Source organism: Brachycentrus maculatus, unplaced genomic scaffold, assembly GCF_059751285.1.
Source record: "Brachycentrus maculatus isolate JH-2025_06_01 unplaced genomic scaffold, ASM5975128v1 h1tg000262l, whole genome shotgun sequence".
In the NCBI taxonomy this organism is placed as follows: Eukaryota; Metazoa; Arthropoda; class Insecta; order Trichoptera; family Brachycentridae; genus Brachycentrus; species Brachycentrus maculatus.
Genome location: NW_028281013.1, coordinates 109613 through 127128, shown reverse-complemented (window position 1 = coordinate 127128; position 17516 = coordinate 109613). Strand labels below are relative to the sequence as shown.

The following is a 17516-nucleotide window of genomic DNA, read 5'->3' as shown; positions in this document are numbered from 1 at the left end:
ATGAATGGAGATTCGTGTATTAAAATCCAGCCACTAATAAATAGTTGTTTATGCATTTGGCGTTTAATTTGTAGAAGACCGTTTTAATTTAAATATTAAAATCAAACACTGATTTTAAAGTACAACAGTACTTTGCAAAAAGGCCATAACAAGGCAAAAAAACTATCACATTTTTATGTGTTTTTTTAATTTATTTAAACTTCATGTACATAAAAGAAATAAGTACTTTGGCATGCTTATTGCTAAAAAGCAATATCTTCCTACCAAACAAAAACAGACTAGTGAAATTGATGAAAACGTTTGATACCATATAAAGCTGTTTACAATCAGAGGGTAGATAGCACTTGGACATTTAAAAAAACATAAATCACAAATTGATGATAATAAGGAAGGCAAAGGAAAAAGGGAGCTTAGGGAAGGAGGTAGAGAGAAAAAAAACTAAGGGATGATGTTTGACTGACATTTAGGATTCTAATGACGAATGGTAATGTTAGACTAAAAATCAGTGTTTGGTTTTAACATTTAATGTTTAAATAAATGATTTCAAATCTATTTATAATTTCGGCAATCACTTGTGGTAAGACATGATTGAATTACCATAAAAGGTTTGTTTTTACCACTTGAGTATTATATTGTTACGACTATTGTTCCAAATTTAGTCTTAACAATATACATACACAATACTCAAGTGGTATAAAAACAAGTTGTTTATTTACAATTTATTGTTATTTATATTACATTTTTTCCGCCTTTGTAGAGTAATGGTCAGCACGCTCGGCTTCCGTTCTGGATGTCCCGGGTTCGATTCCCAGGGGGGTCAAATAAATATAAGTGATTTTTTCAATATTACTCTGAACTGGTACCTGAAGCGGAGGGCTGATCACCTTTCCTTCGTGTGTAAAACGATCAAGATAACACTGTGTTCATATGAAGCAGTGCCCTATGCACCATTGGGGTGAGGATAAGGGTTTTATTATTATTATTATTATTATATTACCATGTATTTCTCAATTTTCATGTATCTAAATACATGTGGAATTTGGAACTGTTCTATTTTTATTTAACTCCAATTCATGTAATTTTGGAGTGATTGTAGTAGATATTTGTGAATCTGTATAAAAATTCATGAAATTATATATTTGAAAAAGAATAATAATATTTATTCTCCTTTTAAAAATGGTTGGCCTGATAAGGGTCGCTTATAAAAAAATCATTCATAATCACAATCATGTTTTTTAATCGACTTAATTGAATCGACCCCGTTAACGAATATTAAAGCTGTTTTATCAAATAGTATAAAATTTCTTTTGTCAATAATTTTCAAGTAAATTGCTACCTATTAGAAACTAGAAAATCGATTATTTTAGGGTAAGGGGTAAGGAGTTCATAAATATTGGTTTTAAATAAAAATAAATAAAGTAGGTACCTGAAACAACGAGCAACTTTTGTTCCATTTCTAAAAACAGCCATGGAGACATTTACCCCGTCAGCATTAGCAGTGAGCGACAGTTCCTGTAAAAAAATATTTTTAAAATTTGTACAGATTTTTATTCAGGAACGTTGACTGAATTTCAGTAACACATTTCTTTGATACATTTTAACGTAGCTGAGCTGGTTTTCCTTAATAAATATTTATGGTTTTCCATAATATGTAAGAGAAAAGAGACATTAACAGAGCAGTAAATTAAGTTAACACATAAGTACTCAACTATGTAATATACGAAAAGAACACTGTGGAAAAAAGACAAAGTCAATCTATTATACCAAATATACTCTTATAATTTAAACATAGCTCACATCAATAATTAGAGCGTTTTGACAATTTGCTCCAAAAATTAAATTATATTTCTGTAACATTCCTTTTTAACTGACGAAACATTTTTAAAAATTATAGTTATGATCCAGAATAAATGATGTACTTAGTCAATTATTTTATTTATTTATTTGGTATTTTTTGCAGTATGCCCACGATATGTATATCAATACCTCCTTTATCAAAAAGTATGAGAAAAAATACTGATAGGTTTTTTCCAATTTGTTCTAGAAATACATATAAAGCGAATTTTAACGCTGGGGTGTTAACCCCCTAATGCACACTCTCCTATTCCATACGAAATTACCTCGGGGTCTACATACGAATAATTTTTCACAAACATACCACTTTCCTTGTTATAGTACAACCAAAAATTCAAGTGCGTGAAATAATATTTTCATCAAGAATATTTTCGTACAAAAGTAACCTGAAGAATGTGACAGTCAATCCATACGTTTCATGAATAATGCATAGCTATCGATACAAGATGTATTTTCGTAATAAATAATAAAATGAAACGTCGTAATGATTTAAAAAGGATATATACAATATAATAATATTCTGGCCCTCGACATCGAATAAAATACTAAAATAAATAACAAAAAACTTATTATTTGTAAATTCGATGAAGTTTACATGAAATTGGAAAATAAATCCATATTATTGATTCTTTTATTATTTGTTTTTCTAATATTTTAACATAAAATGATATATAATGAGTATTTCATAATTGTTGTATTATAATTGTCAAATAAGGAAAAATGTATTTTTACGTTGGCTTTTTGGTACGAATATATATGTTCAATATAAGATATATTCTAAGCGATGTTTTTTTTACGAAGACGTTTAAAATATTTGAAAGCAAAAATCCGTAAGTATTCGAAATTACAAATCGATTCAACGAATCGAAATAATATGAAAAATAATGACATTTTTAAATTTCGACGCTTAAAACCTTAATAATATAAAGATTTAATGATTGTAGCAATCATTACTCTGGAATAAATAATGTGTAATATGCTTGTGCATACAGCATATGTAGCACGTGACTCATTTACGAAACCCTTCAAATTTTGAGTAGGCGCTGCTCTTCTTGCATAATAAGCACTTATTTTCTATCCTTGAATAAACGAAGCCACGCTACGTGTTTCAGGGCTGAAGTTACTTTTAGTTTGAGCGCTATTCATTAAAGTTAATTTTGAGTTATTTGTTTTACATGCGTAACTTACGGATATACAAACAAACCCTTAACCCGTCAGTTACCAGTTTCACCTGTAAACGTATCCAAACTTTGGACGTAAACTACAACTAAACCTTAAATTAGTAAATCAATATGTGGCCAGATTCGTAAGACCGCACATTTTTTTCTTTCTCCACAACATGCGTATATGCATTGCTCCTGATATTATTCTATTAAAGAATATTTTTCTGTCATTGATGATTTGAAAACTTGAAGTGGAGGTAGACGATCGAATCAATTTTTGTTGTTGTTTAAATTACTGAAAATTACTGGTTACTTAAAACGTTTTTTTTAATAATATTATTATTCAATCGTTTCTCTTCTTTCGAGTCACTAGTGTAAAATATTGAGTGCAAACAAACATTTTTGATGACTTTTTAATAGAAAAGCAATGAAAACTGGCAAGTTCTGTCGTAGGTTTATTTACTTTTTTTAATTACTCGTTTTATTTTTGGTTATATGAGCCAATGTCTGAATATACTAAATATAAAATGTTTATTTTAAATTTGACAATTCGATTGCAAAGTAGAAATATAAAATTTGCCTTTCGTATTTTGATAATAAATAGTTATTAACAAGGGTATTGTTTTAACTCTTTTCAAATTTCATGTAATTTAGTTTATTATTATTTTATAAACCTCAAATAGTTTTTGAGTGATTTTGGTTCTTGCAAACAAATCGCATTGTAATTATAATAAAATTGGATAAAAGGAGATAGAGAGAGGAGATAAAAAACCATAACTTTGAGTAAGTGAAGTTAAGGAAAATATGAAAAAAATCATTCGATCTACATTAGTAAAATCTATTATGTATAATATATATATATATATATATATATATATATATATATATATATATATATATATATATATATATATATATATATATATATATATATATAAAAAAATATATATATATATATTTATATATATAAATATATATATTTATATATATATATATATATATATGTATATATATATATATATATATATATATATATATATATTTATATTATCCACTGACACTTCGTGATGGAATTGCATTTTTAATTTATTATTAGATTAAAACCAATATTTTTAGCTTTTCCACTTTTTTATTTGACCAGCGACCGGGTTTCGTCGTTACCGACATCATCAGACTGGTCTGATGATGTCGGTAACGACGAAACTCGGTCGCTGGTCAAATAAAAAAGTGGAAAAGCTAAAAATATTGGTTTTAATCTAATAATAAATTATATATTTATATATATATATATATATATATATATATATATATATATATATATATATATATATATATATATATATATATATATATATATATATATATATATATATATATATATATATATATATATATATATATATATATATATATATATATATATATATATATATATATATATATATATATTTATATATATATATATATATTTATACATAATATTCATTATTTCAATTCAACTTCATCATAATGTGTTAACCTTGGTTGGTATTGAGTGAGATGTGACATGGTGATAACAAATATGGTTGTGTCATTACGTACAATATAAAGGAAATGAGGGTTAACAACTTACACGAGAGCTTTTTCGCTTCCACAATATTTGCAATGCTTTCAACGTTACTAATCTACCGCCCGTACAGCCACGTAGTCGAGTAGGGGAGACTGGGGTAGTTACGTACACAGTACAGTACACTATACATTGTTCAGAGGGGAATAAACAACTCAAGTTCGTGAATACGTTTTTCTTTCACGATCTGGTTTAATTGAATGAATAAATATTGCTGGCAAAATATGTACATTTAAATATATCAGATGAAGTAGAGTCTTATTTAGAAATATGATAAGACGAATAAGACAAATAAATGAACTGTGGGTCAGATCTTAAAAACTATACACATCCACTTTATTTATAAGACATATAAACTAAATATGTTATAAATCCTTGTTCATAATAGGCAATGAAAACTTTCTCGGGCAATTAATAAATATTATAAAAATAAAAATAATAAGTGTTGTATAAATATGGACATTGATCGTCTATGTGTATGGTATAACGTACATGTCGCTCACTCCTTTTAAGAACGTCATAAATCAAAAAACTTAAAGTTTAAAAATATAATACAATGTATGAAAAATAAATATCAAGCCACTTATTGAACTTTTTACTGTGCAACAGATCTTTTTAAGTATAACCTGAAGGTTTTTTCTCCATTTGAAAAATATTTAGTATATTTAAAAACATAATTAAACAATACCTTTTCTTCAAAATGCAAAAACAACATTTTCTGCCCTATAGCGGATAAATAATAAGTTAAAAATATGCCTCTTTTGCTGTAATATAGTATATTTTCAGGGCATTCTGAAAACATGCACAACCCAAAATGGGCGATTTTTGATTTTTGACGTTCTTGATAGGAGCGAGCGATGTATGTACATACTAAGAGAATGCGAGGAATAAGACTGACCTTGAACTCGGCCTGCTCGACCCTGATGTCCCAGTCATGGTGCAGCTTCTTGCCTCGGAAGTACTTGGACCAGTCAGTGTGCTGGTCATCCACCACGAGCAGAGTCACGCAGCGCTCCTTGTTGAAGGAGGGTCTCACGCCTGCAGCCACTGACGTCACACTTCCTGTTTTGTGCACATTGAAAATTTTAATAAAGAAGAATAACTATTGTTTTTCTTCTTCTTTAATATTACTTAAGGCCCAATATACGATAAATTTAAAATAAATTTTCATTAAACCTCTAGTAATATATGACGTTATTGAATTTTTCGCTTAAAATACCTTTTTTTATCGAAAAAAAGTTTTGAAAAAGGAGTTAAAAAATATTTTTTCTTTATATGCTTAAAAAAAAAAGTTTCATTTACATCAAAAAATTGCGCATGAATTTGAACGTTCGAGATCTCAGCCTTTATGATCTTTACTAATGTAACTTTTTCAAATACGACCGTTTAAGAGTCATTAAGGTTAAAATTACAACTAGTTTAATTGTATTTTTTTAAATTAATCATTATTATTTTCTTTGACATCTCATCAAAGATGAAGAAGAATATGGAAGCCTGGGTATTTACGGGGCTGACGACCGTCATAGACTGGTTTAAGCGATCACTTTACACACGTATGATATTCACCAATTCTACCCATTATTGACAACCACACTACTCAAATTCTTTAAAGTTCTATATTTATAAACCAATTTAGAAACCTTGTTCTTTAATCACTAAATTAAATTATTATTTTCAGACATTCAGTAAGAGTATTGAATTATTTTGTAAAAATATACAATCCCGAACTTCATGGATCCCGGGAAACATTTAAAAATCCCTCCGGATGTATGTAGTATGTGGTTCAAAGTGTTATCCGCGTAGTCTCCGTCGATATTTCCTAAGAGTAGTTTGGTGCAGCTAATAGGTCGTACTCACCTAGAAGGTTGGCCCCCTGGTCCCTCGCCGCCCCCGTGAGGGACTGCACCCGCTGCAGGAGCGACTCGCGCGACTTGGCGGGGCTGCTAGGGGCCGAGGTGCCCCGCGGGGGGCCGCGCAGGTTGAGCGACAGCTCGCCGCCCGCGGGCCCCGCGCCGCCGGCCCCCGCCGCGCCCCCTTGGGCTGCGCCACTGGACGGAGCCGCTGTATACAACGAAACATTGTCTGTCAAATTATTATGTGAGATGGCTTTATTCATTAGAGCATTGACGAACTAAAAATCCATGATGGGTTTATGTTATCTTCATATTTTTGTATTAAATACATAGCTATAAACAAGAGAGACTCTGCCTCCGTAGTGTAATGGTCGGGACCTGGAGGTCCTGGTGGATTTTTCACTTCAATTTTTATTCAATATTACCCCAGACTAGAGTACCTGGAGCAGAGAGCTGATCAACTCTCCTTCATGTGTCAAGATCAAGATAACACTGTGTTTACACGCTACAGCGCCGTGGCGTAGTAAGGTAGACGCTCGACTGTGAAGTTGGCGTCGCGGGTCCGATTCCCGCTAATTGCAAAGTAAATTCAAGAAATAATTATTTTCAATAGGTCTGGGTGTTTGTGATCCATTGTTCACATTAACCTTTCCTTTCCTTACTATCCTACCTACAGATAATCCTCTAAAAGGCTTTGCGTGTTATTCCTTTAAAAAAATCACATTTTTTATACAGAACCAACGTGCCGGACTGATATTGTACGATGATAACTAGCATATTTATGTATATTGGCACGTATTTTTGTCTAGTATACATATTTCGACTGTAACGGATAAAACGGAATATTATTGAACTGCAGTGGGTGGGGTGGAACTCCTACAGAGACACCTATTCTAGAAAACTTATGTATCCGCCAGAATATATACTAACATAAATTTATTAATGCCTACGTTACTCACTTTGAATATGAATAAATTTTGTAAAAAGATTTCTAGGTTTCGGAATTTTGTTCGACAACAAGATCGAAGTTTACTACGCGAATAATATTTATACATCTATATATGTGCGAGCATATACTCGTATGTACGATTTTTCCAAAGGCTACGCAAAACCCGTCATCGTTATCTCATTTACATTCACAAACTTGTTTTTCCTAGTCTTTGAAGTAAGTAGCTCAAATTCGTTTCGGTATGATAGTCTATTAGATCATCGTAGAAATGTTTCACCAGCATTTCTTTATTCAGCTTCTACACCCTGTTCATATATTTGAATGTTTTTCTCCAGAGAACACAGATATATTTGTATTTACGTATATATAATACATTAGGGGTGTTTTTTTTTATAACTGTTAAAAGCTGTTTTATTGTACGTTTGTCTCTTATTGCGAATTGATTACAAATCCCGGAACAAATGAAAATAAATTCAAGAAAGAATTTTTGTGAAAAGAATGTTTGAAAGAGTGTTGGTGTTGTATTATTTTTCACATTTACCTTCCCTATCCTTACAATCCTACCTGCAGACAAGCCTATAAATATAGAGGCTTGGCGGGTTATTTCCTTTAAAAAAATAGACCAATGTTTAGACCAATAGACCATTTGTGGTTCGAAATCTAATCATATTTAAGTTTACCTGAAAAATGAACCGTCTCCAATAAATTTGATTCACTGTGCAAATGTATAAGAAATATTTATGGATGTTTCAAGAATCGAGACATATTTAATATAGTTTTATTAGATAAAAAAAACTCAAAAGTTTAGATTTTAGTACAAAAAGTTTTCTTTTAAATCTCAAAATTTCAAAAAGTCAGAAGGAAAAATAATTGCTAATAAACACAGAATATCATGGTATACTAAAAAAAAAACAAATTTACACTCGTTTCGTTGAGAATGAAATTCACCTGATCCTTTTAAATGCGATGTAATTTTAAATCCCATTGTTTCGGCGTATTACACAAATTAAACGGTGTTATTATGTTGTACATACCCGGTGGTTGGGAGGACGTGGAGTGGGCTGGCTGCCGTTGGGTGGGCTGAGTGGTGGCGGGGGGTTTCTGCCCCACGTAAGGGTCCACTTCTCCCTCCTCGCATTCCGAGGATAAATCCCCAGAACTGAACCTATCCGAAAGCGTTTCAAATAAACATACAATCATTACATATATTTCTTTTAACTTTGCATGTATATAAATATATTTATATATATATCTATATATATATATATATATATATATATATATATATATATATATATATATTATATATATATATATATATATATATATATATATATATATATATATTTACATATATATATATATATATATATTTAAATATATATATATATATATATATATATATATATATATATATATATATATATATATATATATATATATATATATATATATATATATATATAAACACATACATATATATATATATATATATATACATAAATATAAATATGTGTAATATACATGGTTCATTTACATTAGCACAGCTAGCGAATATCGATCCCTTCCTGCCTGTTAATGGAAATCGTTTCGAAGTTTTATCTGATTACATTATTGTATTCCCTGAATAGGATTTCGTTAAATTATTGTCTCTTACAAAAACATTATGTTTATATACTTATATGTATTAACCAAAAAATGGCAGCGTTTTTCTTTCACTTACGTATGTATAAGTATTTTTTTACATTCTTACAATTAAGTCATACAACAGTCATAAATCAATATAACATAATACTATCGTTTTAAAAATTCATTGAAAAAATCGAAAATTTGAAAAAACAGTTGAACTATATATTTATTTTTATAACTTTTCCAAATAATTGGTGTTTAAAGATTAAAACCCAACTGTTTTTTTAATAAACATAACTATCTTGTTATTTCAATAGGTAACCACCAAATTTGATTATTCTTGAAGAGATTATTCTTATTGTTATATACCACATACATAGGTACCATGAAATCGAAACTTTTAAAAAGGGATAAAATAACATTTAAAAAAAAATCTGTGCGAATGGTTCATTTTGATTACATTTTCTGTGTTTTTTTAATGTATTTTGTATTTCTCTCCTATACAATGTTTGTACTTTTATTTACGTAATATAACTCTAATAAGATATCTGATCAACAAAATATTTTTTCATGTTTTTCCTAGTTTGTGAAATTATTCGGAAAAAAATAAAAAATACTATTGGAATATTCTTGCACGTATCCTCTCCCAAATAGTGTATAGGGCACCTATTGAATCAAGGATGTTTTTAATTAACCGTTGATTGTATGATAGCAAAATGCATAGTCATGCACTACAGATCTATGAAGTGAGTGGCATGAATTTGAAGGGATACAGATGACGTAAGTGAAGGAGCTCAGGACTTCAGAAGTTCAGTACTAATTACTTTATTCAAAACGTTTCCAACACTTTGAATATTTGAATATACCCTTAATTTTCTAAATTTATGTAGTATGGTTGTCAATCATGGGTAGAAAGATAAAAGTTACAAAGTGTATACAGTGCTTACTTAAATCAAACCCTGTAATTTAGCCAGACATCCGTATTCCAATATTTATACCTTCTTAATTTGGGTTGAAAAATCAACATATATTTTACAAAATGTTGATCGTGATATTTTTTTACTGTTACCAATGAATAATAAAAACATCTTTTAACAATTCATTACCTATTACATACTCTTTAAAAAAACATGAGTTGTTTAGTTTATTTACATATGGTATATAGTACGTACATGGTTGGCAAAACCTAATTTTGTTGTTGATGCTTTTAAAATGAAAAGCTTGTTTTCATTCTATCAAGCAACAAAATTGGAGATGATCTTTTTATTTCTTTACGAATGTTTACTTTTTCAATACACCTAGCCCCAATTTATTATACAATATTTAAATTTCTTAATTTATATTCAATTCCCTACCACCTGAAATATTTTTGCTAGGCACAACTTTCCAAATTATTAAAATAATCAACGTTTTTCGAGAATCACATATTAACGTGTTAAAAAATTATATTTTTGAAATTGTTTTTTCTTAAATTTCCTTACTCGCATATAAAAAATAATGAATAAGGGTAAACGTTTGTAGATAATAAAAATAAAAATAATCACTTTCGATTTCTGAGTTAACAGGTACATATTTTAAATAAGGTGGTTACTCTGTTAAAACGTATTTTCCCGGCATAAAACTTCAAGCGATATACATTAAAAAACAATACAAGAACGCTTTACACAAACAATTAAGGACTTTTTCAATACTAATAACATTTAACTTATAGTGAATTAGAAGAAATAATGAGAAGAAGAAATATGCAGTTTTGTGGTTATAAGATAAAGGTATGTGATAAAAAAGAAAGGGTTTTACCTTCGTTTCAGGTAATTGACATTGGTGGTGAAAGAGTTGCGAAAGCTGGAGAAAGACAGGGTGGGGGCTGCGGCGGGCTGGGGCCCACAGATGCCAGGACACGCCGACCGGTCTATCTTGGCTGCCTCCTGGGGAACGAAGGCACTTAGTTGTGTACAGGGTGTTAGCCAAATTATTTACCTTAAAAACAATTTTATTTTCTTCGATAAATGGCTTACGTTTTTTAACCTTCTCCTCCCGGTGATATGTATTAACTAGAACTTGAGTTTAAAAATGAGAATATTAATATAAAATATAATAGATACGGACTTAGAATTTTTGTATTCCTCCGTAATACTTTAACGTGTTACTTAAAAATATAAAATTTTAAGTTATTCGAAAGTTATAGTTATAGACGGAAATAAATAAATAGTAAAAAAAATGCACGCGGATTCATATTGTTTCCGACGATCTCATTTTAGTTACGCACAAGTCGTCGTTCAGGTGGTGCTTCAACTTCAACTATGGCCAATAAAAGCAACATATAGGAATATTCACATTTTTACCGTTTTTAAATTTATAACATTTTTTTATGGTGTTCAAAATACATATCACCGGTGTACGTGGAAGTTTTAAGCACCATAAGGGAAGGATTAAATAGATCCAATAAATTTTAACTTTCTTTTGAAACACACTGTATAAGTAAACAATATTATAAAATGGTATAAAAAACAACTTAACAAGCATTTCATTTATTTCAATAAAGCATTTACAAATATAAAATAACACACGCAATCCTGATTAAATCATGTCGCATACTCAAAATATATTTTTTTTTACATAAATATGAACAAATTAATTTATCTCAATATTTTGTCAATGTCCAAATAATGAGTATTTAAACATAACTGAATAATTATCCGTTATGTTGAGGAATGGAAACAGTTCTTATCTTAGACTAGGGAAGCTATTGATCGTGGTATGTAAGATACTTAAAGGGATACTTATGTACGTGGATCGAACTATACAAAGTTGAGAGATATTGTAGGTTTATGTGCTGAATTCAAGAAAGCCATTTTAGTTCAGTGCGAGAAGATTTATAGTCAACTTTTTAAGATTGAAAGAATAGCGAATGCTAAAATTCGAATACTCTTGGTTACGTAGACTTTTGCATTCTAATGCAAAAGTGTACGTAATCGGAGAGTATGTATAACAAATGTATGGATGTAAAGGAAGCTATAAGTATATGTCATGATAGATGAATCTGGCGTTCTATTCTCTCTGTCTATCCCTGCAGTAAAATGGCGTGAGGGTAACAGTAGCAGAGCAATTTATCAAGGTACACAATTTAATAAAAATAGTTTAGTGCAAATGGAGACAATTGGATGAGACTTGCACCGAAATTTATGATGATTGTTCCGTAAATTTCGGTATTGATGCATGAAACATGTAAAAAATTGAATAAAGTTTCGTTTTAATATACTAATTTAATTACATATCTATTGAATTTTCGGTGATTCCACAAGTTTAAAAATTTAAAACATCTCGATTAATTTAAACTGTAATTTAAAAAACGAAACGTTACGAATTTGACGCTTCAAGTACGAATATAAATATAAAGTGTGATACATGAAGAAGAGTAAGTAAAGGGAAGTAACCTGTATAGTTGGGACGACGCTCAGCGCCGACTTGTTGAAGGATGAAATGACTCTCAGGAAGCTCGTTCAGAAAAGGGTTGGAAAGTGAGGAATGAAGGGAAGGAGGTCGATTACGACGTAGTAAAGTGGAAATGTCCCTTCGCTTGTTGCTTCTCTAAAAAATGAAAAGAAGTGAGGTTTTTCAAAGTATTCATTTTAGTTTTACATCCAGTTTTTATTTTATTCTAATAATCAACTGAATATCCAACAATAAAATATAGAATATATAAAACAATTTAAAAAAAAAAATTGATCAAACAATTTTTAAAGTGTTCTTAACCTCTCACAATTTAATTTGGTACTAATCATGTTTTATCCGGTTGCTTCCGTGATTTGAATTGTTACGATTTGAGGTTTTTAATTAATTTTTATGAATGATTAAAGAAAACACTTCGTTTTTTACCACTTGAGTTTTATTATAGACTACATGTTTCAAAAGTTAAACTTCCATCATTCAGGTCTGTATAATAACTAAAATATATTTTATATTTTAGTTATTTTACAGACCTGAATGATGGAAGTTTAACTTCTGAAACATGTAGTCTATAATAAAACTCAAGTGGTAAAAAACGAAGTGTTTTCTTTAATCATTATAACATGTCTTACCACAAAGTTAATGCCGAAACAATAAATAAAATATTTTTATGAAGTTATTGAAGGGCGTCAGAGTAAGTGATTTTTTAATTTTTCGCGTTATTTTTGTGACCCAATGGCGTATACTGTACATAGTATCTTATATACGCAGTCCTGTGATAACAGTCTAACGCACATCATATAAATTAAGACTAAGAAGAGCAAACCGACTTTGAAATTAAATTAAATGACTCGAAAAAAATTAAGAAAAGGGATGAGGATTAAAGTTTTGGTGTTAATTGCTGAAGATCTCTAACAAATGTAAATGTTATAGGATGAAACATTTGTAAAGGTTTATTACGATTAAAAAATACCGTTGTATTCTTCTTTTATGCTTGGCCTTGAATCTTTATGGAATAGGTCGTTTTGTGGGTAAAATGTACATATTATTATGGCCAATGAGAAGAAAACGGAAAAATATAACGTTCAAAGTACTAAGTACTCCATAATAAAATTATAATTTATATATTGAATGTATCTAGTTGAATCCTGTTCGGTTTTTCAAAAGATTATTTCGTTTTCTTTTTTTGACCACTGAAAAAAAGATTTTGAGTAAAAACAGTTAAGGAAATATGTATATGTATAAATATGGAATCGGATATGTGTCATATCTTTTATGTCCGTCTATTCCCTATATTAAAACTACCTTCCACTTAAAATTTAATTGTTTTATAATTATTTTAATTTTAATTTTTTATTTTTTGTGAAATAATGAATCAAATAGACCTCATATTTCATAATGGTTCTCGTGAAAGTAAGGCAAGGAATATTAGAAGATTTCACCAAGTTTCGTATATTATGCTAGTTTCAACAGAAAACCGTATGAAAAACCGCCCGTTGGATAACAAAGTGAATAGTGCACTGAAATCAATTATAGCAATCTGGCAGTGCACAATAGAGTACTAGTTCCAACCCTAATGTAAGGAAATGAAGCATGAACAAAAGAAGGATGAAAGTACACTGAATGTTCGAGAACTGACTACGAGAGAGGCCGAACGTCTGGAGTGCGGAGGCTGATCTCATCACGGTGGACGTGATGTGATTAGAAAAAAATTAACTAAAAATAAACAAACAGAAAAATATCGAAAACACAAAAACTGAAAACTCTATTTAAAAAAAATCGAATCAATATTTTTTTAGCCATAAGTCATTTGAAAAGATTTTATTTTATAAAGTATTATTGCTCTGTTCCCAAAAAACAATATATAGTACAATCGAAATCACGATCGGAGCCGGATAAAACATTATTTATCGGATAAAAATACATTATTTATCAATCAATTGTAGCATCAAATGTTGCTTTAGGTAACTTTTTAATGAGAATATTTAAATAAAACTAGTTAAATTTTGGAAAACCGTGAATGTTTTTTTTTCATGAAACCAAAACCAATTGCATAATTGCATTTAAAATTGATAAATATTATTATTATTATATGTCATTAAAATTATTGTTAAATAAAAAATAACATTTACTACTGCGTATTAATTATCGTAATTAAAAGTATTGTTTTATTTTAGAAAATACGGTAAATATCAACAAGTTAGAACAAAAATGTTAAACATACTAGTATAGTACTCTTTTACTACTATAACATAATGAACAACCATTTAAAATTGAAAGAGAAAAATAATTGCCAAAAAACTACTACCAAATTAAAACATACACTCGGCATGATTTTTTTTAATTTATGGCTTAATATATTTATTTTTATTGACTTATTAATAATATTTAATACATTTTATTCCACTTTTAAAAAAAGAGAATCAAGTTATAAAAAAAACTTGTACATAAAAATAAAAAGATTACGAAAATAATTAAATGCTTTAGACTTTGTATAAGTTTACAAAAAATAAAGTAGGTTGTATAAAAATATTCTGTAAGGGTGCATTCAGTAATTGATCTTTGTCAAGTTTTTAGGTCATGTCTTTAACCCCTTTCATATTCATTTATGCATTTTTAATAAATTTTTCTTCAACTTGAATTCATAGTTTTTAAAGATATAATTTAAAACTTTTTGATTTGGTTTGTAAATATTGTAGGTATAAACATAATTTGTTTAAAATTCGAAATAATTATAAATGAAATTAAATGCTTTTAGTGATAAGTTTTATGTTAAATGGACTTACGTTGAGCGATATTTGAAACGATTAAGGGTTTAAGAAGTCCAGTTCCTTAACGAGACGCCAGGAGTAAGGGACACAATGTTCAACAACGTAACACCGCGCACGACAGATTGCCTAATATTGATTTTCTAAGGGCGCGACTTGGCGATTACTTCTCTCCCGACGACTACAGCGCCATATACCATCGTTGCGGCGGAAATTCAAAGCTTGCAAGATAACGAAGGCAGCTATAATTTTATAAAGACGAAAATGTCTCACAGATGTCCTTTTTGTGGGCTTAATTCAAATTGTAAATGAATTAAAGAGTTATAGTCAAATATTAATAAAATATCCTTTCAGAATAACAATTTATTATAACGTACCTACAGGCTAGATGATAATGAAACTTAATTTAAGTTTGACAAGGTAGCTAATTTCAAAAGGGCCTACAATACTATTGCGTATTTTTAAACTAGTTAGGTACATATCGATATTTTCCCAGCAGAATATTATATATTATGTCAATAGATATTTGTCACGATGCTGATGTTGGTTTATTACCTAATAAATTTATATGAAAAATCACAAGAGTGTCGATAACATTCTTATTGAAATCTGTAGAGAACAAAGGGAGATATCAAGGTTTAGACTTTAGATATTTGAATAAAACGTAAAACGTCATCAAATGTCTTTGGTTTATAGAGCTGTGATAGTAGAAGTGTGGATTGTTTTTTTACCACTACACTACCATTTGTGTTTTACAAATATGAGTGGAAGGCCCACCCTCCATAGCATCAACAAACAGAGCCGTTAGTAATTTAGCAATGACACCAATATTAAAATAAATCCATCGTTTCTACGTCATTCATTACCAACTTACGAAAACAACGTATTTACGAAGGCGAATTTTCCACAAGAAAATGATGAATGATAATATTAATTTTATCGGCTGTTATAAATACAAATCCCTCCTGATAATGATCCATTTGAGGATAATAGTTTTGACATGGTGTTAAACGAAATGATACTTAGTTATACATAGATAGTTTCCATAAAAATACTATAATCCATACCACAGTTGGAGTCTGACGAAAACAAAATTCTCAATATAAATTACATAAACAAGCATTTTTTACTAACATATTTATACAGTAAGTTTTACATTCACCATTTTAGGCACTTAAACTAGATGAAAAAAAAAACGTCAGTCGTTTCATATATGTATATAAACCTGTATACTACCTAATTAAAAGAGAGAGCTTTGCCCTTTTATGAGTAAACTTTTTTTTAAATAAAAATAACATTGACCCAATAATTGTAAAATCCGAGAAATATATATATATTTATATATATATATATATATATATATATATATATATATATATATATATATATATATATATATATATATATATATATATATATATATATATATATATATATATTATATATATATATATATATATATATATATATATATATATATATATATATATATATATATATATATATATATATATATATATAAATATATATGCCCAAATTAGCACCTAATAGGGAGCTGATCTTGAGTTCTGATATGTATCATAATAAAGGAATGGAAAAAAAACTTTATTAGATAAAACATGACTCGTGGGTATTTTTTTAAATATAATAAGTATAGTAGGGTTCACTCTCCGAGTATTTGGTATATCTATCTCACTCTTATGTTCATTAATAACAATACGTAAAGTATACCTGCACTCTTCTATCTTGTCAATGTAGCTGAGAGCTTACTTCACCGAAATCGAAAGTTGTATCTATCCGGCGTGTATAATAATCTAAACAGTGCTTGAAAAGGGAGTTAAGCGTATGTACATGGTACATAAAGAAACCTTATTTTTTTATCGTTACATACTAATATGGATATTTTTAAATATGTACCCATTGTATATTTCTACCATTTCTGGATTTTAAACCAAATATCTAAAAATATATTTTTCTTTAAACATTATTCATAACACAATAGCAAGTCACTCAAGAGTTTTCGCCAATTGAAGGGGTAGTTTTAGAATTTTAAATAGTATTTTTTAGATTTGTCATAAAATCGTTTATTTATTTATAAAATGCCAATACACATATTTTTGCTACAATAACTGGTATAATACAAGTGTATAATTTTTAAAACAATAAAGAAAACGTTGTTTAAAAACAAAAATACAAAAATAATTGTGACCTTACAGATATTGAAGAAAAAATTAAAATTAATACCTT

General features: G+C 28.9%; 1 protein-coding gene across 1 annotated transcript in view; it reads right to left on the bottom strand.

The window, feature by feature from the left end:
* The window catches only part of Syn (synapsin), an 89755-nt gene extending 74341 nt beyond the window's left edge, over positions 1–15414 (bottom strand). Inside the window, exons 1-7 of the mRNA XM_088266153.1 lie at positions 15288–15414; positions 12489–12642; positions 10852–10979; positions 8460–8590; positions 6481–6684; positions 5522–5685; positions 1427–1512 (exon numbers count right to left, since the gene is read on the bottom strand). Of these exons, the coding sequence (XP_088122279.1) occupies positions 1427–1470 (44 nt within the window). The 5' untranslated portion in view covers positions 1471–1512; positions 5522–5685; positions 6481–6684; ... (2 more) ...; positions 12489–12642; positions 15288–15414. The remainder of the gene's footprint in view (positions 1–1426; positions 1513–5521; positions 5686–6480; positions 6685–8459; positions 8591–10851; positions 10980–12488; positions 12643–15287) is intronic.
* Positions 15415–17516: the final 2102 nt, after the last annotated feature.